The 23891-nt window shown below is 44.2% G+C and overlaps 1 protein-coding gene across 3 annotated transcripts; it reads left to right on the forward strand.

Moving 5' to 3' along the window:
- The first annotated feature begins 1897 nt into the window (after window positions 1-1897).
- nab1b (NGFI-A binding protein 1b (EGR1 binding protein 1)) lies at window positions 1898-21425 on the forward strand. Of its 3 annotated transcripts, XM_026301925.2 has the most exons (9): window positions 6778-6990; window positions 7149-7304; window positions 12009-12808; window positions 12928-13061; window positions 13268-13319; window positions 14350-14496; window positions 15975-16143; window positions 18539-18697; window positions 18830-21425. In XM_026301925.2, exons 3-9 carry the CDS (start codon window positions 12011-12013, stop codon window positions 18901-18903), a joined length of 1533 nt encoding a protein of 510 aa, XP_026157710.1. In that variant the 5' UTR covers window positions 6778-6990; window positions 7149-7304; window positions 12009-12010; the 3' UTR covers window positions 18904-21425. The 3 variants fall into 3 exon arrangements, with proteins under 3 accessions (XP_026157709.1, XP_026157711.1, XP_026157710.1); XM_026301924.1 differs by lacking the exons at window positions 6778-6990; window positions 7149-7304 and adding an exon at window positions 1898-1996; XM_026301926.1 differs by lacking the exons at window positions 6778-6990; window positions 7149-7304 and adding an exon at window positions 1901-1996 and having other exon boundaries at window positions 14377-14496.
- The last annotated feature ends 2466 nt before the right edge of the window (window positions 21426-23891 follow it).

The raw sequence follows: 23891 nt of genomic DNA on the forward strand, positions 1-23891 counted from the left end.
CATACCATCCCACACTTTCTCAACAGACACAAAGTAAGACTCTGCTAACCAGGGAGCCTGTGCACACACACACACACACACACACACCGGCTTTAGCCTGCACATTCACACAAACACACACACACACAGTTCTCTACATACACACAAGCTGTGGCCTCGTACGCCACCGTAAACTCAAAAAATATGTTGTGCTTTTATAGAAAGAAAACCTGCTTCGGCTACTTTCTGAGCAGATTTTTGGATTTCCCATTTGCTCCGTATCCACGCCCGTCTGAAACGTGTCTGCCACCCAGAACTGCAACACAACGCTGGGTGGAGACGACAACAGGAGGCACCAAACTCCAGACAAGAGGAGTGTTTATTGGACATTTTTTAAACTCCTGCTCTTGGCATTGCAGTCGTGCTGTAACCCATATTCCCTCCAAATGAAAAGGGACACTGCATGACAAGCACTACCACCGCCTGGAGACTGAATCATGCTGCTCTGTTGTTCCTCCTCTCTTTTTTTTTCATCCAAAAGAGGAACTTGGATGAAAAGAGCTGCTTTTTTAGAGCGCGAAGTGTTGAGGATGTGGGTTGGTGGGAAGGGGAGGAGACCGAGGGGAGGGAGAAGGGGAGCAGAGCAGCGTGGGCGCTCTGACAGGGCGAGGGGCTGACAGGCCCAGGCGTGGGCGTGTCATTGAAATGTGTTTCTACTCCGGGGGGGAGAAAGAAGAAGAAGAAGAAGAAGAAAGAAGAAGTTGCAGGGAGAAAAGAAAAGGAGAAGAAGAGGAGAAGGAGGGAGAGGCATGCTGCTGCAGAAATTAAACGAGCAGGCGTCTCCTGAAAAGTGAAATATGAAGAGGCTTCTTGCCAAATGAGATACATCGACTGTTTGGAGGCTTCACTGGGGAGGGGAGGACACAAAAAAGTGACGCCTACTCTCTGTAAATGATTGACAGCACGACATGAAAGCAGATTGCTGCTGCTGTTGTGTGGAAACCTCATAACTCTTGCTCTTGGCGGTTTATAATGTTTTTTACACTGAACTGAAAGACGAGTGAAGCTGTTTGGTTTGTGGGAATGTTTCAAAAGCTGATCAGATGAAGTGAAAACACGTCTTAGCTCTGGAGTCGTCGGAAATGTTTAATCACCAAACTGAGGTTTCTGCAGTGACAGCGCCCCCTAATCTAGTGTTTTCCAAGGGGCATGAGTTTTGGGCTTTTGACTGAAGATGCCACTAAAAATAGTTTAGTCCAGACAGTGTGTGTGTGTGTGTGTGTGTGTGTGTGTGTGTGTGTGTGTGTGTGTGTGTGCAGGAATAAACTCATTCTGAGATTCCCAGGCATTTTTTTAAACAGCGACTCCATCACTGGAGATTTTTCCTGATTTAAAAAGTGAAGAATTTCAGTTGATCCAGTGAAAAGTGTGAAAACAGGTCATGGTTTTGCAGGATGTCGTGTGTCAGACTGTCTCTTACCTTTATAATGAGCCAGGCTGCAGCGTTGCATTCAGGTACGTCTTGATCTCCTCGGCTCTGAGCTGAACGGGGAACAAGCACGTTTCCACACTGTTCCTTTAAAGGCGAAAATGAGCTTTTAAGTCACTCTGTGGTCTGTTTTTGTGCAGTTTAGTCTGATGAACTCGAGCCGACCTCTGTCTACTGTGAAAACAATCATGTCAGAAAACTGTGCAGACAAGATGAGTTGAGAAACAGGACAGTGGTGCAAACTGGGAGACTGGAACTTGTGGGAACAGGCAGCCTGGGTATCGACCTACCTCCCAGTGTGGGTGGACATCCTATTTCCTGCCGGTGCTCTTGTTTTAATTTGTTCTTGTTGTTAGTTACTGAGCACAGTGTCTGTGTGTGTCTGTGTGTGTGTGTGTGTGTGTGTGTGTTGTGTAAGTGACATGGGGGAGGGAGAGATATGGAGCTGGTACTTCTCCTCCGTTTCTTTCAGAATTTGATCTGATCCCCGTCTGCTCAGAGGCTGATCCATGGGAACGCCATTAGAAGGTCATATCTGCATAATCACACACACACACACACACGCTCACACACACTCACACACTCACACACTCAGCAGCCTGATGTGGATTTAGAGGTTGAGGGTGGGCGGACTGGATTCCTACCTGCCTACCTGCTCCATGTGTGCATTTGGAAAACACATCAAATGTTTGCATAAAATTCATTGTGGACTTGGGGAAATTCACAGTCGCAGCTCAAACGTTCCTTATTCGCTTTTTCTTTTCGCTTTGGGCCATAAGACGTGGTCGTTCTCTTCTCGACAAAGAGCAGCTTTTTGTCGCAGTTTCTCCTCTTTTGATGCTGGACTTAAAATCCAGATTTATTTACACAGTACAGCGACACCTGGGCTCACTGTTGTTTAGAGAGTCCACCTTCACACACACTTTTCTTCACGTTTGACCTGATAATTGACAGAAACTGGGTTGTTGTTTGTTCAGCCCGAACAAATCTGAACATGAAAACACAAACTAAAACCAGGCAACACAGACTAAAGGAGAACTGAACCGCCTGCTGACACACTTTGATTTTTTCTGCTGTTGTTGACCAATGAAAACACCATTTCCAATAAACCACAACAGTCATTGTGCAAGTTACTGGTTAATCGTAAAGGTTCCTGTCTTACCTTAAAGGAATAGTTCAACATTTTGGAAAACAAAAACTAAACATGTCCAAACACATTTTCTAGTAGAGTGTTAATATCAGCTAACCAGGCTAAGTCTTCCATTGGTTTCCAGTCTTTGTGCTAAGCTAAGCTAACCTGTTAGCGATGAAGTCTGATTGATTATCATTAAATTTGTCCTGTGTTGTTCTTCTGACTGTGGAGCCTTAAAACACCAAACTCAGCTCATTTGGATTTTTACTGCCAGCTCATTGATCCTGTTGGGTTTTATCTCCCAAAGTCATCGGCTGCTTTCATTTAATATTTGGTTTTGTTTCCTTCTGAAATTAATTAGAGGATGTGAAAACCAGGCAGTCACACCCCATCCACCTCCACACACACACACACACACACACACACACACACACACACTACAAATACTAGTTTTCTCATCATTTGGGCTTTTGAAGACGCACCAAAAGGAGCTGAGAGTAAATTGTACTTTTTTGTGTTTTCTTTGATTTTTTGCTGATGTGTTCAGGGGTAGTGGTGGTGGGAGGGCAGGCTTTTAGCAGCTGAGGGTTTTGACAGAAGCGTGTTGTCCCCAGGGTGTTACACCGGTGGCCTAATTGCCCAAAATAGCTGATTGATGGGAAATGAGGCAGAGTCAGGGCGATGATGTGGAGATTTGATTGGAGCTGCGGGCGGCTCTGATGAGCGCTGAGGGCGTCGCTCTGCAGCACGGCGGCTTTCTGCTCGCTATTTTGGTCTTCATCTCACACACGTATATGCAAGTTTTAGCCAGGACTGTGTGTGTGTGTGTGTGTGTGTGTGTGTGTCTGTTCGTCGATGCTGTTGTAGTAATTGTTTAGTAAAAACAGGAGAAGATGCAGTAACTAATATTAGCAACAGTTGTTTCAGCGTTGGTTTACCAGCAGTTTCACTCCTGTAGATAATTGTGGTATCAGTTGATGTATTTCTTGGTACTTGGGCCTAATAATAGTAGCATTAATACTTTTAGTAGTAGGAGGAGCAGTACCAGTTATGGTGGTAGTATTGATACAAGTAGTACTAGCAGTGATATAAGCAGTACCAGTAATCTTAGGGTTAGTTTACATTTCTCTGTAACTACATGTGGGCGTAGGCGTGTACCTATCCAGCGAAGGGGATTATGGGTAAGCAATGAAATGAAATGAAATGAATTAAAAATATCCTGCGAATCCTCTAGACTTCCCATACGACACTGGACCCTGTGGACTTCACAGCCCAGAGTGAGTCATGTGACAAACATGGAGGCTGCAGTAACACGGTTCGGCCACTAGAAACAAATTCGCTTCCCGAACCTCAGCACTGCATCGTGGGTAGCTGTGCGTCCTGCTCCCTGATTGGTTCCTACGCGTACAAATACAACAGACGAGCACGTTCACGTCAATGCACCGATGCAGGAGTACACGTGTGTCTTTAGTTGTACTACAAGTACAACTTATGTCTCTTTATTATGAACAGTGCAGTATGAGCACTGTGATAGTAGCAGTAGTGGTAGCAACATCAGAACAGGTAGTATCTGAAGTAAAACTAACTGGTAGTAGCTGTAGTACTACCTGTAATAGCAGTTGAGGTGTGTTATATACTGCGTGAATATGCAGTATTGTGGTGTTTCAAAAGCTCTGAGGAGAAAACTGAAGGGCACTGAGCTCAGAGGGAGATCTGGTCTCTGTCTGGTCTCTGTCTGGTCTTTGTCTGGTCTCTGTCTGGTCTCTGTCTGCTGTGAAAGTCACATTTGGGGAACAGCTCAGCCAAAAACAAAGCAGTGTAGTGCACTGAGGGTTTCCTCCTGCCCACCCCCTGTGTGGAAACCATTTACATGCCCCGTCGCATCACGGCTGATTGTGAAATTGTGAACCCTGACTTGAAAATTTGCATGAAGGTTTGTTTCGCTGACGTGCTTGTGCGGTGTCCAACTCTACAGACTCACACGTGACCAAAAACCGTCTGTACTGATTTCAGTCTGCGATAACCACCTCATGCTGCCTCGTCATATTCATACAGTGACGTCTTCAGATGACTAAATCAAAACGTTTGGCTGTGGTAAGAGACGCGCGTCTAGATTGTTCTGGATTTGTTTTCACATTTTGCAGAGTTCGTGAACCCCAGCTGGAGCATCTTCTTCTCAAACAGATGGAAACTTTCCAGTTTACTCATTTAGAAGAGGAAAACACCTTTTGTGCGTTTGTGGCGTGAAGCAGTAACTTTTTTATCCAACTTTGACCACGTTTTTGAGATAACTACAAAACACTCTGAATAATCCTCAAAGTGCTTCTGGTATTTTCTGAAGTACTTTTGAAGTTCCCACATTACATCATGTGAACCTCAACCAGTACAAAGATAAGTTCATAAATTTCCAAAACAAAGACCCCAGTGTTTTGAAAGATGAAGCACAATGTTGTTGGTTTGTTTCCCCATTTAAAAATACTACACTATACACATATAGTATTATAGTACTATATTTTAGTCCTGTGTACATAAACACATTTTGAGGGCAGATGTACAGGTACAATTACTGTATATTAGTGAACATAAAATCCAATTTTATTTCTAGACACCAGCATTAAAAAGTAAAAACATAAACTTTATATAAAACACGTGTAAAAGAACAAACACGGAGGCAGAAAAAGATGAAATATATGTGTAGTATACATTTACAGCAGTTTATATATATAAAAGTTAAGGTTTTACTGCCTCATGGTCCAGATTTATAGACAGAAATATGCTGATATTAAAACTTAAATATTAATATAATATGAAACATGTATTTACATGCTGTATAGAAAATATTGTAGTAATAGTACATTATACATCAACATGTCTATGACATATGATGAATAAATCATACATGGAGACATAGTTTCTATAGAGAAGAATATGTTGTAGTACTGACAGGTGATAATGTAAAACTACAGTATTTACTGGTACAGATAAACATGAGTACACATTGGACGTGTAAAATCTACTTTATAAATCCTGCTTGTAGAAACATTTTACAGGCGTTTCCACACTTCAGACTCCCAAACCTGCTGCAGTGTGAAAATGTGCACAGTATTTACTGCTGGTTTTCACATCCACCATAATAAGTGAGTTTGCGAACATCTAGTGTGCAAACTGCTGTGTCTCTCTCTGTGTCTGTGGGTGTCGAACCTGCCTGTGTTTGGTATTCCGTGCAGAAAGCCTCCCACGCCCGTGTGTCCGCCCACGCACGGATTTGCGTCACGCAGGGAGCAGCGTGGGCGAGAGAGAGAGAGAGAAAGAGAGAGAGAGAGAGAGAGAGACCGCGCGGAATATCCCACTTTATCTGATGCCGCGCGTCAAGCTGCGCACGGTGTAGGACGCGGCGCACAGGACGCGCTGACAAAATAAAAGCCTCTGGAAAAAACGGGGCAATGTATTTTTCCTGCAAAACAACAGAGCAGCTAAAACACACTGCTGGTTCTGTGTGTGTGTGTGTGTGTGTTACTGAGTCCAAAACCCATCCAGACCCTGACAGCACCAATGAATGTGGTGCAGTGGTCTGTGCCGTAGATGTTGTCCAAAAACTATTCAAAACACAGCAGCTGCACTGGATCACATGGTTCTTCCTCACCAACAATGGGAGGCCCAGAACAGAGGGTCTGAGTGAAGCAGGAAAATGGTCCCGAACTCCTAATGGTTGTGCAGGTTTGGTCTACAGCTGCAGGGGGTCTGATCCACGGCTGCAGGGGTTTGTTTGAGCTTGTTGCTGCCACAGGAGGGTGAACCAGTTGTTAAATCCAAGACTATAACTTCCTGTGTGTTATTAGTTTAAGCACATAGTGTTTGTACTTGTCTCATCACCTTTTATGACCAACTATTGGAAGAGACCAGGTTGTTTTATATTTCAGTACCTTTTACTGATAAAGTAGTGAAATTACTATAAGAACTTTTGGTTGTAATGTGGTTACACTAACTCTACTTCAGTAAAATGTCTGAATGCTGCTTCTTCCACTGCTGAATCATAGACAAAGATGTGAACGTCTGCTTCTTTTTGTTAGAGGCTATTTAAAATATTAAATATTAGAGGCTATTTAAGTCTATTTAATAATATTTGGATAATATGAATTCGACCTTCAGTGCGCGGTCACCACCGGTGCTTTTATTTTGGTACACCAGGCGGAAGTGTCTGCGTGTGGTTTGACCGTGGTGAACTGTGCAGGGGAGTGGAGAGACGCTGGGAGAGGACTGAAACACTCACTCACACATATACACACACACACACACACACTCACTCACTCACTCACTCACACACACACATATACACACGTTTATCATACGCTGCACGCAACACACACTTGGAGGAAAAAGACGCACGAAGGTCAGCGGCTTTTTACTGACACTCGCTTTGTTTCTGTCTTGTCTCAGCGGCAGCAGACAGAAAAAGTTTCCAGAGAGAGAGGACAGGACTGCAGGCGCTCTCTGGCTTCTTTTTGCGTCCTGGAAATAATTCTTCTTCAATTTCTTCTCTGGTTTTAGGTTTTCACTTTTACGCGCCGCGCCGTCGCTGCGGGATCTCTGTGCTCGTTTCGTTTTGCACAAATTGACATCCAGGCTCTGGGTTGATAAACAGCGAAGAAGGAGAAAAGGAAGACTCGGACAAGGGCGGACCAACGGGGGCCAAACACTCACCAGGTAGGCACAGTTAGAACCGGAATGAATCCTGCATGTTCCCGCTGCTGCGGCTTTTATCCACAACGCGTTTCTGCAAAAATATAGTGCAAATCTGAAAACATCATAGAGGATCATGTAAACTCGTCATTTCAAAGTGTGTAGGAGCCTTAAAGCCAGATCAACCCTCGATGAGGAGCATGGAGCCCTGTAGGAGAGGGATCAAACATGAAACGTTTTGCTGGGCTCCAGCCTTCACAGACAATCCCGGGCACTTTGACGCTTCCTGAGCAGGACGAGTAGATTCACTGGGGCTGGATTATCTAAATGATGGTGTCGCTGTGAACTTGTTCTTCACCTCAACAGATAAGTTGGTTTATTTTAGCTGTCGATCATTTTCCTAAATACAGTGAGATGTTTTTGGAAACAGTTGACACAGTCAGACGAGCACAGGGTTATAGGTCACGGAGAACAACATTACTGCTCCGCGTTGACACGCTGGGAAATTCCACTTGAATCATATGGAAATTAAATTAATCCTCTTTTTTTTTTACTGAGTGTCCTGGTCTGCTGCCTGGTACTTCACCTGAAACGCTACACATCACACTTTAGAGGTGTGTGTGTGTGTGTGTGTGTGTGTGTGTGTGTGTGTGTGTGTGTGTGTGTGTGTGTGTGTGTGTGTGTGTGTGTGTGTGTGTGTGTGTGCGTGCGTGCGTGCGTGCGTGCGTGCGTGATGTCAGTGTGCATTTTTTGTGCCATTGTGCCAGCGTACGCCTCACCTCTCCAGGTGAAAAGCCAAACTCGCTAAACCCGCTTTGTGAAGCAGGACCTCAATTAGAGGCTGCCACTCGCCTATGACGCCCAGGTCTCTCTCTCACACACACACACACACACTCACACAGACACACACGCACACAGACACACACGCACACACACACACACATCTCCTGTGACAGAGCTGGAGTAAGATGGCAGGCTGTGAGATATGAGTGTGAGGGTTTGTGCAGATGGATGACAGACTAACGCGCTAACAAGCAGCTCCACACACAAGGAGCCGGCCTTTCTATTTGTGGCAGCGCAGGGCGACGATGCTTTTAGAGCTGCAGGATTATTTGGTTCTCTAGACACGGGAACGTCTGGGCTCTTTACAGCTCGAACACTGGGGTCTGCGTTCAGGCTGCAGCTCAGTACAGTTGTTCGTCTCTAACGCTGGAAACCAGCAGCAAATGACAAATGTGCCAACCTGTATTATTGTAGTTCAGGCTGCAACCTCCACGTCATTTTCATTCTTGATTAATTTACCAAGTCTCTTCATAATTAGTTTATTGGTTTGTCTGACACTAGTGAAAAAATCCTGCTATAATTGAGTTTTTCCAGAGTACTCCAGGTATTAGCACATATCTCAAAGAAAAGCATCACATCCTCACAGGAAGTGGCCAACGGATCAACAAACAAACAAACAATCAGCACTGTGCCCTTACAGCAGTCCTGCAGGTTGACATTTGGACCCGTAAAATCCGCGTCAGACGTTGTGATATCAGTTTTAAGGTGTGTTAGATGAATCTCAGCAGCGTATGATCACCCAAAGGCCACAGTGCCGTTAAAATCCATCTGCTGAACCTGTGTAGGCTTGAAGACGTGTGGAAGATTAATGACAGGAGCGTCTCCAGGGGGAAGCAGAACCGTGTCTTTATGGTTTTTGGTCATTTTTCAGTCTGGACTTTTAGTGTGAATGTGAGTTTTCTTTACGTTTCAGCCTTGTGGTGATTCGTAAAAACACTGAAGCTTGTTGGGAAACGGGGCCCAGTTCAGTGTGTGGAGGTGGTAAAAGTGTTCACAGTCTAACCTTTTGCACCCAAACTTTCTTTTCTCAATTTTCATGCTGGTTCTGCAACTTTCTGTAACCCCGTCACTGCCTTCGAGGAAACACCATGTCAACGTGTGCGCATTAGTCTCTGATTCACTGAGTCCGGTCACGTCTGCGGCAGCAGCTTCTCGCCGCCTCCGTCAAGTAGCTTCAGAAACCTTCTCCCTCTGCTCGTCCCTGCACGTTTCAGCAGCTTAAGGGGCGTCTTTGTCCAGCCATTTCATGCCTGGGTTGGTTGGCTGTCAGGGATTAGTCAGTTTCCATGCAAACAGCACAGTGCAGCATCATGAGCGTCTTCCAGGAGAGTCCATTTACTGCCCCGTCCACCACAGCAGGCCTTTTCAACCCTGCACTGAAATATCACGTTTCCTGTTTCTGTTAGTCAGTTCTTTTTTTTTTATCCAGCCCTAGATGCATTTTTCTACATGTTTGAATGAGTGTGAAGCTCAGTGCATGATGTTTTTATACACACTGTGTGATAGATGAGCCAAATGGACGTGTTTTCCACTTGTTGACGCGTCATGATGCTCGTGCTACTCGGTGAACTTCCTCCAGTGCATGACACTATTTTCCCAGTGATTTTGCTGCATCATTACTTTCTTTCACAGCTCTCACTCTGGTTAGCAACAGCATGTTGAAGCACAGCCCGTCACTTCGATGGAAATTCAGCAGGTTGAGCCGCTGAAAAGGTGAAAAGGTGTTTGCAGTGACGGTGATGCAGTTTCCGACTTCTTACCGGGTCTGACGTGAAAACGTTTTGCGTTAGATGACAGGTGTGACGTTTTTATTGTCGTCTCTTTGGACAGGAGAGAAAAATACGACTGGCTATGTCTCTGCTCTCAAACCGACAACTTGCACAGCTGGAGACAGCTGGAGACAGCTGCAGCGTTGGGTTTAGTCCAGTTTTCTGTTTGTTTGTTTGTTTGTTGTTGTTTCAGCTGCATGTTACACTGACATTATGTCATGAGGACACACAGCAACTGGTAAAGCTTCACTGGGCGCTGTGGGTTTTTGTGCACAAGAAACAACTTCATTGTTGTGTAAACTTTGCTGAAATCACCAAACCGAGTGCTGCAGCGGCTGCTCAGGTACTTTGTACTGGGATGTGAATAGTAAACTCTTTCCCTGAGTCACAGAAGCTGTGACCTCCCTTTAGAAATATTCTCTGTGTAGCAGCGACCGAGGCCTTTAGTCAACTCATCTATCAACACATGACAACAAACTATTAACTGACTTCATGTTTTTAATCTGCTTTGTGGAGATTTCGTTACTATAAGACCACATTTGCTGGGGAATCAGTAAAAGCTGAACTAGCAGTACTAACTAACAGTAGTAATAGTACTTTTAGAAGTAGTATTTGACCAAAAGGTAGAGGCGGTCGTCGTATGCGTGACCACTTTAGTCAGCCTGCATTCGTCTTTGTCATTTTCCCGACTCGGGCTGAGTTGAGGCCTGCCTGGCTCCCCAGGCTGAGGCTCTCTGGGCCTATTCTGGGCGAGGCGAACCCACCACCTACACATCCTGCAGGGGTGGAGAGAGGCATGTGGTCCTCCCAGCAACCCGGGCCTGTTGACTGCCACTCCTCTGTTAGCTGGGCCTCCGCAGGGCCTCACATGCACATAGGAAGAGTCAAAAACAAGCCTCTTTCAGATCTCCACTTCTCTCAATTTAAGGTGGCAAGTGAATAAGACTTTGGCGCAGATTTGAGTGTTTCTCTGCTTTGTGAAGGTTGAAAATGTGGGCAGAGTGAATGACGGCGTTGCTTTGGAAGATAAATACCAATCTGACAGGCTGTCAGGGCAGCAAGCAGCCAAACAATCCAAGCACAGATCTCATGGGATCTGATGTCAGACATACTGACGCCTAAAATAGTCAATTAAAAATACATTCCTGTATTTTATCTCCGTGCACACAAGAAGCATCTTCTCTTCCCTCAGTCAGTTCCCTACGAGGAAAAGGACTAAATTAGCCCCGTGAAAGGCAGCTGTGGCTGTGGAGTCTGTAACCGGTGCACATTCTTTCTTCATGTTCACATACCTGGACAGATGTAGATTCACAGATTAGTGCCAGGTGAACCCCTGGTAATGTTACCGGTGCCACTCGGGATTAAAAACGTTTGGCGCTCGTGGATATTTTGACAGAAATGTCCATCCAGCCGTCAAATTTAAGATTTCACGCCCCTGTCGAGGCCTGATAAACTGATATCATGCCCCTCTGAGGAATAATGTGCGCAGTCCAAATATAATCCATCTGCACTGTTTGTAGGAATGTGTCTCCTTTTATTGGTATAACCAATGAAAAGACGAGAACATGTTCAGATTAGAAATTTAAAATATGCTACTTTACTCAATGGCCTTGCTCCACATATACTGTCTGTAGCAGCGTCTTCTGTTTGTTTGCTTGTTTGCTTTATGGGAAGTCACATTTCAGGTTTCGTCAGTTTCTGTTATCTGTTGTTTTCCGGGCTCCTGGGGAATTCAGATGCAATCGTGTCAGAGTAAATGTGGATGTCTGGCTTTCTCACTGATTCATAAAAGACGATTCTCGCCATTTGGTGCTCAGCAGGGAGATTTCAGGCCCAGCACTCAGAAAATGACTTATTTGACATTTTTCAAGGACTGGACGACTTATTCAGAAAAGTCAGACGCAGTTGCAGCTTCAGGAAGGTCAGCTTTACGGGAGTAGCTGTGGAAAATCTGCTCATTTGCTCTTTAAAGTGTCAGGTGTTCGGATTGATACCACTCATGTCTGTTACATGTGAAGCTACAGTCGATGGCCCTTTAGCTCAAACAGTGGAAACAGAACAACTTGTTCACTATGTTTTTTTGCTCACGAGGAACTTGTTGCATCCCCTCCCTCAGGTATGGCGGCGGTGTTGCCGAGAACCCTGGGTGAGCTGCAGCTCTACAGGATCCTGCAGCGTGCGAACCTGCTCTACTACTACGAGGCCTTCATCCAGCAAGGCGGCGACGACGTGCAGCAGCTGTGCGAGGCCGGAGAGGAGGAGTTCCTGGAGATCATGGCCCTCGTCGGCATGGCCAGCAAGCCGCTGCACGTGCGCCGCCTGCAGAAGGCGCTGAGAGACTGGGTCACCAACCCGGCCATCTTCAACCAGCCGCTCACCTCTCTGCCCGTCTGCAGCATCCCCGTCTACAAGCTGCCCGAGGGCTCGCCCACGTTGCTTAGCGCTCAGGACCGAGCCAACACCGCCAGCGTCAAGATTCCCAAAGCCATCGCCGCCTGCTCCGACCCAGGGAAGCTGGATGTGGCGCGGGACAAAGTATCTGCCGGGTCGCCCCTGCAGGGCAGCAGCGAAGCTCGATTCTGGTCGGGTCACAGCAACGACAGCGAGCACAGCCTCTCGCCGTCAGACCTCGGGTCCCCGTCCTCACCCAGAGACGCTCTGGAGGCTCTGGATGCTGCAGCCGTGCAGTCGGTCCTGGAGTGTGTGGACCGCATGGCCCCAGGACTTCCTAAAACAGATCTGGCTGAGGTCAAAGAGCAGCTGAAGAACAACAAAAAGCTCGCAAAGATGATCGGACACATCTTTGACATGAGCGACGACGACCCACGGAGGGAGGAGGAGATCCGTAAATACAGCGCCATCTATGGACGCTTCGACTCCAAGAGGAGGGACGGCAAACACCTGACACTGCACGAGGTTGATCATTTTACTACATTTTGCTGAGGCCCTTAATGTGTGATGAATGAAGGCTCCTGCAGGCGCATGTTTTTGTGTTTTTCCTAAACTAAAGCGACTCATTTGTGTGTGATGTGCAGCTGACGGTGAACGAGGCCGCGGCTCAGCTCTGTATGAGGGACGTGGCTCTGCTGACGCGTCGGGACGAGCTGTTCGGACTCGCCCGCCAGATTTCCAGAGAGGTCACCTACAAATACACCTACCGCACCAGCAAGTAAGAGCAAGTGACACGGTCTCTTTGTCTGTTTATTGTGTGGCGTTAACAACGTGTCCAAGCTTTCACTTTAAAGATAAAATCAAATGATAAAGTTTGGACGTTTCAGCCGTTTGACCTGTTCCAAGAACTAACATCAGATAGGATGAGCATCTCACATGGTTTTGTGTCTGAATGCTGAAATGCATGTCCTGGTTTCTCTGCAGGTCTCGCTGTGGAGACAGAGACGAGCCGTCTCCTAAAAGGATTAAAACCGAGGTGAGGTCATAGGTCAAATAAAGCGTGACACGGGGAAATGGATGGTTTTTAGCAGCAGAATCAGCTTCTTTGTGCCGTGTGTGTGTGTGTGTGTGCTGTGTTTTTGTGATACACTCGTGTTTCTGCACTATCACTTCCCAGAAGAACTACACACATTGATAATAAAATAATTCACCAGGCGATCAAACGGCACAGGAGAGGACTTTTGAGCCGAACTACCCACATCTAACACGCCAGATGCAGAAAAGTGCATCACTTCCCGTGTGACACAGATTTCTGATGTTTTGCTGCATCCATCAGAAACACAAGGGTCACCTAAAGATCCACATATCTTTTCCATCTGACCTTTGACCTCCCTACCTTTTAGTTGCTTCTGACAAATACCTGAAGTTCATTCAGCTGCTTTCACTCCTGGTTAAATATTTAAAATGCCAGAAAAGTGAAGTGAAAAGGTGACGTGTGCAGCTCTCAGGAACAGGGCAGTAACGGAGCACAAAGCGATCTCTCAGCGCTCGTCTCCTGACACACTTGGCTCAGAGTCGTCTTGGAGTCTGAATGGCTCCTCTCAGATTGGAAACCGCTGATTGGAAACATGTGGTGGCTGCGAACCCTACAGGGGTTTCAACCACGACGAAGAGCTGCAGATGAACTGACACCTGCTCACTAAAACTGCTCAGAGCTCCTAAAGTGGGAATTCCTGCCAAATTCGCTTTCAGGACCAACTGAAAATCTCCCAAAAAATCCACTTTGTTTTCTCAGTTGTTTAGGATCAAAGCAAATGCAGAGACAACAACCTTCATTTATGGACAGGAAGAATGACAAAGCAGACAGAGAACAAGGGCTCATTCTTACCCGTGATAGTTTTTATTATTATATTGGTGCATATGTTTATGCATAAACTGATAAGAGCAGCTTTAATTATGCAGTTCAAATAGATTTAGTAAAAAAAAAAAAAAGAAAATCATGGAGGTAAAAATAAGATTGCCAGCAAAATCAAATCTGTGAGTCTAAAAATAATTTAGTGAAGCAGTTGTTGCTCTGTTTTTGCCACTTCCAGGAGAACTTCTTTGACATCCAGGAGGCGCTGCAGGCCATCCACATGAGGCAGGAGATGCTGCGCGAGCAGCTGGCCTGCGCCAAGTCGAAAGGAGAGGAAACCGTCGGGCGAAATCTGCAGGTAGGCAGATGAATCAAAAAAAAACAAAAAACGTTTTGTCCCCAAAAACCCCCAAACCCACAGTTGTTTCAGAACATCAGCAACAGACGGGAGGACATTCAGGGTTGTGAGGACGCTGTGACAACATGAGGCACAGAGTCTTTTTGATTTTACGATTCCTGTAAATGTTTTGTCCCAAACCTGCCACAGTTAACGAACAGAAGCAGCTTCATCATTAAACGAACAACTCAGAGCAGGAAAGCTCTTATCTATAAATTGGTCTGCTGGTCAAACAAGGTAATATCAATCAAATCTGGACTGATGTTCCCAGAAAAACTAAATCCTTATGATACCAGGTACATCCAGCCTGAGACCAGCAGGATCCCTCAGCAGTGTGCTGCAGACTTAGTGGCTCTTAATAAAGGATAATATATAGTTTGTGTTTTTCTTGTCAACAAATCCAATGAAAAGGCCAAAATTAATACTCCAGTCCTGAAGTATTGTCTCTGAAAACAGTCCCCCAACATTATTTATATCAGGAAAATGCATTTCATTGGATTTATTGACATTAAGTAAATATAGCATATCAGTAAAATGATATTTTTATTGTTGTAGTATGAAGAAATCATTGAAAATGAAACCAAAAATGTTCCAGGTCTGCATCAAAAAATATCCTGTGTTTGTTTACTCTGTTGAGTTCGTTTGCATCTCATGGCCTTTATCAGCAGGTTGCTCATTTTTCAGGTGTTCGGTGCTTCGTCCCTTTTGTTCAGGGTCAGAAATGAAAGTTATGGAAGGTGTCGTCCTGTGTTGGTCCAGTCACAGCACGTGTTTGGAAACAACATACTATTAAAAAGAGAAAATCTAAAAATCAGTCATTTCTTTAATGCATAAACAAACATTACGTGAAAAAAAAAAAAACATCCTCACCAGCAGATGTGGCGACTGATTTTCCATGTCAGCAGATGTTTGTGGCAGCAGGATCCAGTTGGATCCCAGTAATCGTCTTTATTGGTTTCCATGCTGCTGCTGCTGCTGTGGTTTATTCCCAATTAGGGCCAGAGTGTAGGAGGAGAGTCTTACGATAAGTCATTACCCAGAGTGCACCTCTGTGCGTCTGCTCCTTGGCTCCTCATGTGCGAACACGTGTGTCGTCTGCTCTGTCTGTGATATTTAGATCAAATTCAGAACAAGAAGAGATTTCATGGCGCTCTCAGCGTGTCACCGTGACGACGTGAAATAATTTAAAGTGACAGTGACGTGCAGGCTGCTGTTTTTAATTCCTGCTTTAGTTTCTCATTCACTTCTTTCATTCTGTTTACATGAATCTGACCAAAAGGTTAATGATTTATGTTGTGACTTATTTATCAGCGCCACAGGCCCAGTGTTGTAATTGGTAATGTCAGTGGGAGCACCAGTAACACCAGTAACACCAGTAAAAACATCAGTTAATGATATTTCCTTTAATTCTGACTGGAAAGTGGTTTTTCATGCGTCAGATACAGCTGGAGCGCCTGCTGGCGAGGCAGATGGAGATCCTGCAGGATGCCGCCGTTCAGGAGCGACTCCAGGCTCTGGACTGGAGGATCCCCCCGGCCGCCCTGAAGTACCTCAATGACACCCAGAACACCAACGGAGCCACGGCCGACGCCAGCAGAGACAACCAAGGTAGGACCTGAGACATTTTAGGTTTTACCTTTTTACAGCCAAGTGGGTGCGTATCAGCACAGTAGATGACTTTGGTTCTACGCTTTCAAACTAGATCTCAGCTCACGTGCACATCATTTTATTATCTCACTGTATTTTAACACACGATGCAAGGAAGTTCCAAAAAGACTAATATTTCTGGAGATCACCGTGAGGATTTCCTTTTTTGAAGAAACAGGAAGTGCAGCTTCTCCACATTCAGCCCAAAGTCAGTGGAAAGTTGTTGTTTTTTTTGTTCTGACTGCTGACTGAGCAGGAAAACAAGATGCTGGAGCTACATCACTGAACCGCTCCCATCGCCAACATCCCAGGGCTTCATTTCCACCGTCAGAGGGAGCTCTACATCCTGGTCCATCGACTGAAGCCGTAAAGTTCAGCTAGAACCAGCTGTGGAGTTTCCTGAGAAGCCTTTAGGACTGAAACCTGTTTTCCTGAAAACCTGCAGCATGTTTGAAAACACATGTTCAGTAACATTTTCTGTTTGGGCGGTGCAATGTCAAGACACGTGGTGTCTGCGATTTGTTTCCACAGTCCTCATCCTAACTCTGGAAGGGAATCCAAAGGGAATCCAAAGGCATCACACTCGCCTGTGCTCGGTTTGTCCTGGTTTTGTTTTTTTTTTTGCCAGATTCTGGTTTGACGAGATTCGGCTCTCTGCTGCCTCCTGTGGGGAATCGAGGGAGAACGCCCAGTCTTCAGCCAAATTACTGCCCATTGTTGGTGTTTAGTCTAACACGACATAAACAGGCTGAGTCTGAGCCTAATTCGACTTGATCTTTTTTGGAGCGTGGCCTGCGAATTTGAAGACAAGACGTATTTCATGTCATAAACACCACAGGATGTGGACGTGGCTCTGTGGATGGAAACAACACCTATAGGTGCTGATTTTCCACACCCAGTCGTGGCAGCTGTCACTATTTTTTTTTTCATCTCCGTTTTTTTTTTTTTTTTCCTGCTCTGACTTCTCAAACGCAGAGAGGCGAAGAAGAGCAAGAGGGAAAAAAAAAAGATGCATCATTATTCAGGATCTTACTTCTCCTCCGGGCCTCATCTCATTTTCATCCTTTTCCTCCCTCACCCACTCCCGACAGCTCATTATATCGCTGTTCCCACAAATCCCACAATGCACCTGTAATTATCACACCCACGCCTGTTTACCTCCAGCCAGTTGCCCGGAGGGGGGCGTCTCTCTCTCTCTCTCTCTCTCTCTCTCTCTCTCTCTCTCCTCCCCCTCTTCTTCTCTGCTTTCCTTCTTCTTTTCTTTTTTCTCTCTGTCATTTGTCATTTTTTTCCTTCTCTGTCATGTCCTCTGCTTGTCCTAACGTCTCTCCTGCCACACGCTTCACCGTTTCATTCTCTTTGTCATTATCTCTCATTCGCTGGTTTCCATCTCTTTCCTTTATTTTGGCCTTTTTCTGCTATGAAACAAAAAAATTCAGCACAACTCACCGAAACGTTCTTTCACATATTCTGGGTGGGAAAAATAAAATACAGCGAGCCTTGTGGGTTGAGTCAGGTTGTCGGGCTGTGTTTGTGCCCACCCTCAGTTAAATATATTTAGCCGAGCCAAGAGTGAAGAGCTGCTACAATTAGTGCAATTAGGTTAAATCACCAAACATGTCCCTGTTCCAGTTTCTCAAAAACAAGGAGTTGATGAGGTGTTTTGCTATATTTGACAGTAAAATGAGAATATTTTGGTTTTATTTTGAATTTAATACATCACAATTCAGATATTGGGTTTTATAACGGTCGCCTTTCATTATTTACTGATATTTCATCAACATAATCATTAATTGAGAAAGTAATTGGCAAATTAGTCGTGCACCATCAACCCCAGCTATATAGTAGTTAGTAGTAAACCACATCCAGTGTGTGACAGAGAATGAAATGTGGGGAGCAAATCTTACTGTAAGTGGGTTCATGCTTCACCTCAGGAAACTGAGAAGCTGCTGAGATGTGTAGGTGTCGAATCAAATGATCAGACTCATGCATAACATTGAAAGTGATGTACATAATAAGCTTTCTCATGTTCGTATCTCAAATATAATCAAAACTAGATAGAGACTCCAACCTTGGATACTAATGTGCATGTAAACCTAATGACAGTCGGTAAAATAGTCTCAGCAGTTAACATGGAGTCTTTGTTCTCAAAGGGAATAAAATAAAACACAAGGGACCAGCAGCTTAACAGTAAAAATACTCAGATACTAAACATGTAAAACAAAACCAGGGTGAGCGCAACATCTGGGCTGAGCTTTGGCTTTATCCATTTGGTTTTACTTTGGTTTTAGAGCTATAAAATATGAGATATGATGCTGAGAAAACAACAACAATAAGAATTTTCTCTCTTTTCCAGATGAACGGCCAATCAACTTGCGGGTGGTTAGTCAAAGTATGCAGGAAGGGGAACTCCCACTGGGCAAGCAGCTGGCCAATGAACTTAAGCGCCATCACAACCACAACAACAACAGCAGCAGCAACAACAACACAGATGAGACCAAAACACCAGCAACAGGTTAGTGACAAGAGCTGAGGAACATAAATGTGAATTACATTTCTTTCCCAGTGGTTAGTGAGTGTCTCCGAGGCTTCATGCCGAACTATAAACCTCTTCGCTGATGATCTTGTGCTTTATCTTTGTCTTCAGAGAACGGCACGTCACAGCGGGTCTCCAACGCAGAAAAGAAGACCATCAAGTCAGAGCCAGAAGACTCCACATAGTGCCTCCCACCTCACCCACCTACCACTCAGCCCCTCATACCCACCCTGAATTCATTCTACTCACACTTGACAGTATGCAGTTATTACCCGTCAATAGATACTAAGCAAGCACAGCCACAGTAGAGCCTTAACAACCAATGTTGCCTCATGAATAGCATTTATTTTTCTTTGGTTTTGTCTTTTTGTTTTAAAAGGTATTTGCCAAAGCACCTAGAGAGCATGTTGAGAAGCCCCTCTGTGCTCTACAGGTCTTTGTCCGTTTATTCACTGTACCTGTTAGGCGTACATGTAATTTGGGAGTGATCTGTCGCACGCATCTGTTTACTCTTTACCTCTGCCTGGGTGTTATTTTTGTTGCTTTCTTTGGACAGCCGGTCTCAGTCTTAACTCAAACGTAGATTCAGAAATAGAAGATTTTGCAGGAAATGTTGGCTCGTCCACTCTATGGCAAGTTCAGGATGTCGGTAACACTTTATATGATTATTGTATACATCAGCCACAGTTTTCAGGCTTTCTACATTAAAGCTGAAGCTGAACGTGCTATCAAAATTAAAACTTTAGCTCTTTTAGGCGCATTACAAAGCCAATATCACCAATTCTATATTACCATAATATTAGTTGTGTATTTTTAAGGCATTGGAAATATTTACTGCACTTGTGATAATTGTTGACATACAAAGTGTTACCTAATTTTGAGATTTAAGCCTAGAAATGCAATTGGCTGCAGGCTGGGTGGTTACCGGACATTTACTGTACAAGCCAACTGTAATTTTTCAGCAGAAGAGAAAATCAAAACTTACCAGCTATAGCCAAAGATTTAGCAACGTTTGGCTGGTGGCTTGTGATCGTTTTCCTCACCACAGGTCTTCTGAGCCTTCGTCATTCTCCCAAATCCAACTTAGGTGTTTGCATTTGTACTGTAACTCCGAATAAAAGTTAAATGTACTGTAGGGAGATTGAGTTAGGATTCAGCTCCACTAGCAGGTTAGGTTTTATTATTTTTTTCTTTTTGCCGTTGACTTCAAAATGGGAAATGGAGAGGTGGGATTAATCCTTCCTTCCTCGCTCTTGTCTTGTGTATATTTATGGGAGGTAATTTAAGAAGAGGATGTATAGGAGCTGTTGTGGAATAACAGCAGGGGACCTCTGTCATTCGTCTTGGCAGAATGGCAGGGCTGGCGTGCCAGAGGCCGAGCTAATTGGTTCATTTCTCTTTGTAATTTAGCAAAACACTGCTGTTGAACTGAAACCATGCATCTGCAAACAGGGAGTATTTTAAGAATAAAGAGTCTGAATGTTTTTAGAAGTAAATGGACAAGCATTCAGCGGGCCCCACGGGTCGGAAAAGCCACTAAATATGTAAACGTTCAGCTAAAGACAAAGTCGAATATTAGAAATTGCAGGTGTGTGGTTTTTTTCAACAACAGCAAAAAGCAAAATTCCTGTTTGTTGCTGTTCGTTCCGGAGCAGCAGCCTGGGGTCTGTAAATAGTACCGTGATAACAAATAGTGCTAGCCTAATCTCTCAACCAGGGTTTTCCTTTGTCAAGTGTAACTTTGCTGTAGATTCTTGGTGTCGATACAGTGTTTATGTATGTAGAGCAAAATCAAAAAAGAAATAAGTGTCAAATACAACAGTGTGAAAGTGTCTGATATATAAAAAAACATGCTTTACATGATGATAATGTTGATTAGCCTTAGCTCTTAACAGTGTTTAATCCACCTGTGATGGCCATCAGTGCATATTTCAAAGATGTGTTCTTGCTGTTTAGAGGTAGATACATAACAATAAGTGTTCACTGTGTTTTTACGTGTTCTCCACACTGTGTAAATACGTCTGTTTGGTCTGAGATGATGATAATAATGTCAAGACAATTTGGTCTAACTCTCCTTCTCCAGATAGTTTAGTCTCACTATGCGTAATGACAGACCAATGCAATATTTATGTAGGTAATAAGTCTATTTACCTTCTATATGGATCCATCGTTTTGTCATGTGCTCAGTAACTGTATGTCTGTCACGAAATCCAGGGTGAGAGTTCACCTACAACTTGGAAAGCGTGTGTGTCGTCTCACCTTTGGTGCACGCAGCACCGCATTTGCATCGAAAGACATTGTGCTCTTTTCACGAAACTCCATGAGGTTGTTTTGTTTCCAGCAGCAAGAAACTGACGAGCATCTGGAGTCGTGACCTGTTGTAAAAAACCTAGTTTGTCAAAGCTTCAGCAGCTGGTGAATTCTGGGAGATGAAGTCATTGTGGTTTAGGGGCAAAAAAAAAAAAAAAAAAAAGATGGTTTCCGGCCTGATTGGCTCAAACACTGGCCCAGTTAGTGTGAGCGTCGTATGATGTTTCAGAGAACAGCGCATGTCCGACCCGCCGTCTCACTGATCACCGTTCTCCTCACTGTTTAGTGTAAAGTGATAGATTAGGCTTCACCTAGTTATGCACCTGTTTTTTAAACACTAATATATTTTATTTGTTATACAGCACATAAACATTAAACTTTATTTTTTTGAACTCTATTGTGTGGTGCGTTCTGTGATCACTGTCTAACTGAATTGGTTAATTATTGGTGTGACCAAGATACGGTTTGGACTGAGAACAGTGTTTCATACACCTGTCAGCTGAAATGACCTCAAACATGTTTTTAGCATTTTGGCCTTAAATTCTTTCATGATTTCCCTGTGCTTAGCTAGAAGCAGCCCATAGTATTGGTTATGTTCTGTCTGTTTTATATAATATAGCTGCTGTTCTAACTTTAACGTGTGTTTTTAACATTAATTAAATTGTTTGTTGTCTAGTTCCTTTAAACAACTGAAGCCTAAATTAGTCAAAATGCTGCCAAACATCAAGCTAAATCCAACCTGCCATATTTGCCATAACTCTGTCCAGATTGCTAATTGTTAAGTGTGAGGCTGTGAGTTCATTATAGTCGTACTTTAGAAATTCTCTTTGCTTTAGCGGAGATTTGCTTAGGAAACTGTTTCTGGAGCTCAGGGGGTGTAGGGAAGTGAAGGTTTTCTTGATAAACTATAGTCCCCAGAGTCAGAACTGAACTTTTTTTTATCCAAGTAGTTGTTTGCTGTTGCTAGTTGTACGCTCACACTAGGCATTAGCATGTTAACATGGTTTTAGGTGCTATTGTTCAACTCATAATACCAAGTGGTAGTCCTGTAATAATAGTGTATGGTCTCAGTAAGACTGTAATGTAGTGATAACAATGTTTTGCTTGATTATATATTAGCTTCCCGCTGCAGGGAGGAGCTGGTGGAGGCTGAGCTGTGGCTGCACGCTCATCCTCCATTAGTATGTTTTTAAAGTGCCTTTGAGCAAGGCAGGGCAACCCCAGCTGCTCCCAGCGCGGTTGGTAGAAAAAGAGCAGAAATGTTTGGTAAGAAAAGGGAAGTGAAGCAGGTTTGGGATGAAAGCTCGGCTTCCTCCAAAGGCTCTTCTCTGTCCGCTGTTTGTTTTCTTCCTTTTCTCTTTTCGTTTGAGATGAATCCCTGCACAGGCCATTTGCATCAGCGTCACATCAACACATTGTGAAACTGACTGGTGACTCACTCTGACGCAGGTCCTTTTCACATACCTCCCATCATCCTCTCTCTCTCTCCACTCCCTCTTTGCCTCTCTCTCACCCCCCACCCCACACACACATGTAGACAGATTTTCTCTGGAGAATAGTTCAGCTCATGAACACCCACGCTGGTTGCTGTTCACAGTGGCACCCCTCCCCTCCCTGTCCTCCTCCAGTGCAAGTCACTGATGATGATGTGTTGCCGTGGCAACGGCTGGAGGTGGGCGGCTCCACGGGCAGTGGGCGGAAGCCAGCCGCTAAGCAGCGTGGGAGGGATCTGCCGAGCGCACCCATCACCCTCATTTTGAAAGGAGCAGGAAGCTGACTGCTTTTGAGAAGATGTGGGTGTTGGTGAATTATCGCCTCTCCTCCCTGCAGCTTCGTTAGGGATCGTCTTGTTTGTCTCCCTTCCTTCCTTCCTTTGTTTTCTGCTCTACTGCTGCATGCTGTGAAAATGCAGCTGCTCATGGGGGTTTCTGCACAAAATTAAACTTTGAGAGCTGCTGTTAGTTTGAAAAACTGATCCTCCTCCTCTGACTGCATTAGTTTCGAAGGTTTCTGTTTTACTTGTATACATTCTAGCAGAGGTCTCTTAAGGTGGACAATGAGAAACAAAAAGCTGAAAGTTAAGGGCTAAAGCGACTGAACAGGAAAAGAAACTGAACAAAAAAAATTTTATTTAAAATATGTAGTTTAAGCCTAATGTGGCTGTGATGATCTCTCTCAGTGCTGCTCTGTCTCTTTCTACTTTCCATTTGCTTTGTCTTCCATAACCTGAAATAGTGGCCATGAGGGTTAAGTAAAAATCAAAATAATTACACCAACGTATGGCTGTAGGTGACAAGACTGGCTCTGTCCCAAAACAAAACATACACACCACACTATAAATATACATGGATGTGTGGGGTAAGAAAACACAGGACATTCATACATTAAGATAAGTTACAATAAATAAATGTAAAAAGTGCTGAAAGTTAACATAATAACATAATAATGGTCGACTTTAATGCTTTGATGCAGCTGTAGTTTATATTTTTGCCCCATGACTCAAAGTGCAGCCCATTTTTTTAACTGCAGACTTTTCACTGTTGCAAAGAAAATGTTTACATGCAGGTAGCTGCTGTGTCAATTCATTTCATGACCAAAAGTATGTGGACACCTGAACAAAAATTACACTCACATTCAGGACTTTAAGACAAAGTGCTTCACACTTAAACCTGATTAAAAAGACACAGGAATAACATCGATAAGATAGAAACAGTAAAACATTTGGAGTGTCCGAAACAATTAGATGTCAAGCTCAGAGTAAAAGACATAAATTATTCAGACGCTAATCGATGAAAACTGAAGATCAGGGCGATGGCTTTGTTAGCCTGAGCTCATCAGGTGGATTTCTCTAACAGCAAATCCT

The sequence above is a fragment of the Mastacembelus armatus genome, chromosome 2 (assembly GCF_900324485.2).
Source record: "Mastacembelus armatus chromosome 2, fMasArm1.2, whole genome shotgun sequence".
Lineage (NCBI taxonomy): Eukaryota > Metazoa > Chordata > Actinopteri > Synbranchiformes > Mastacembelidae > Mastacembelus > Mastacembelus armatus.

Bases quoted from the DNA above. Each gene is read 5' to 3' on its own strand.
- nab1b (XM_026301924.1), top strand. The intron at 13,320-14,349 runs GTGAGGTCATAG...TTAGTGAAGCAG, and splicing joins CTAAAAGGATTAAAACCGAG to TTGTTGCTCTGTTTTTGCCA. The intron at 18,698-18,829 runs GTTAGTGACAAG...CTTTGTCTTCAG, and splicing joins GACCAAAACACCAGCAACAG to AGAACGGCACGTCACAGCGG.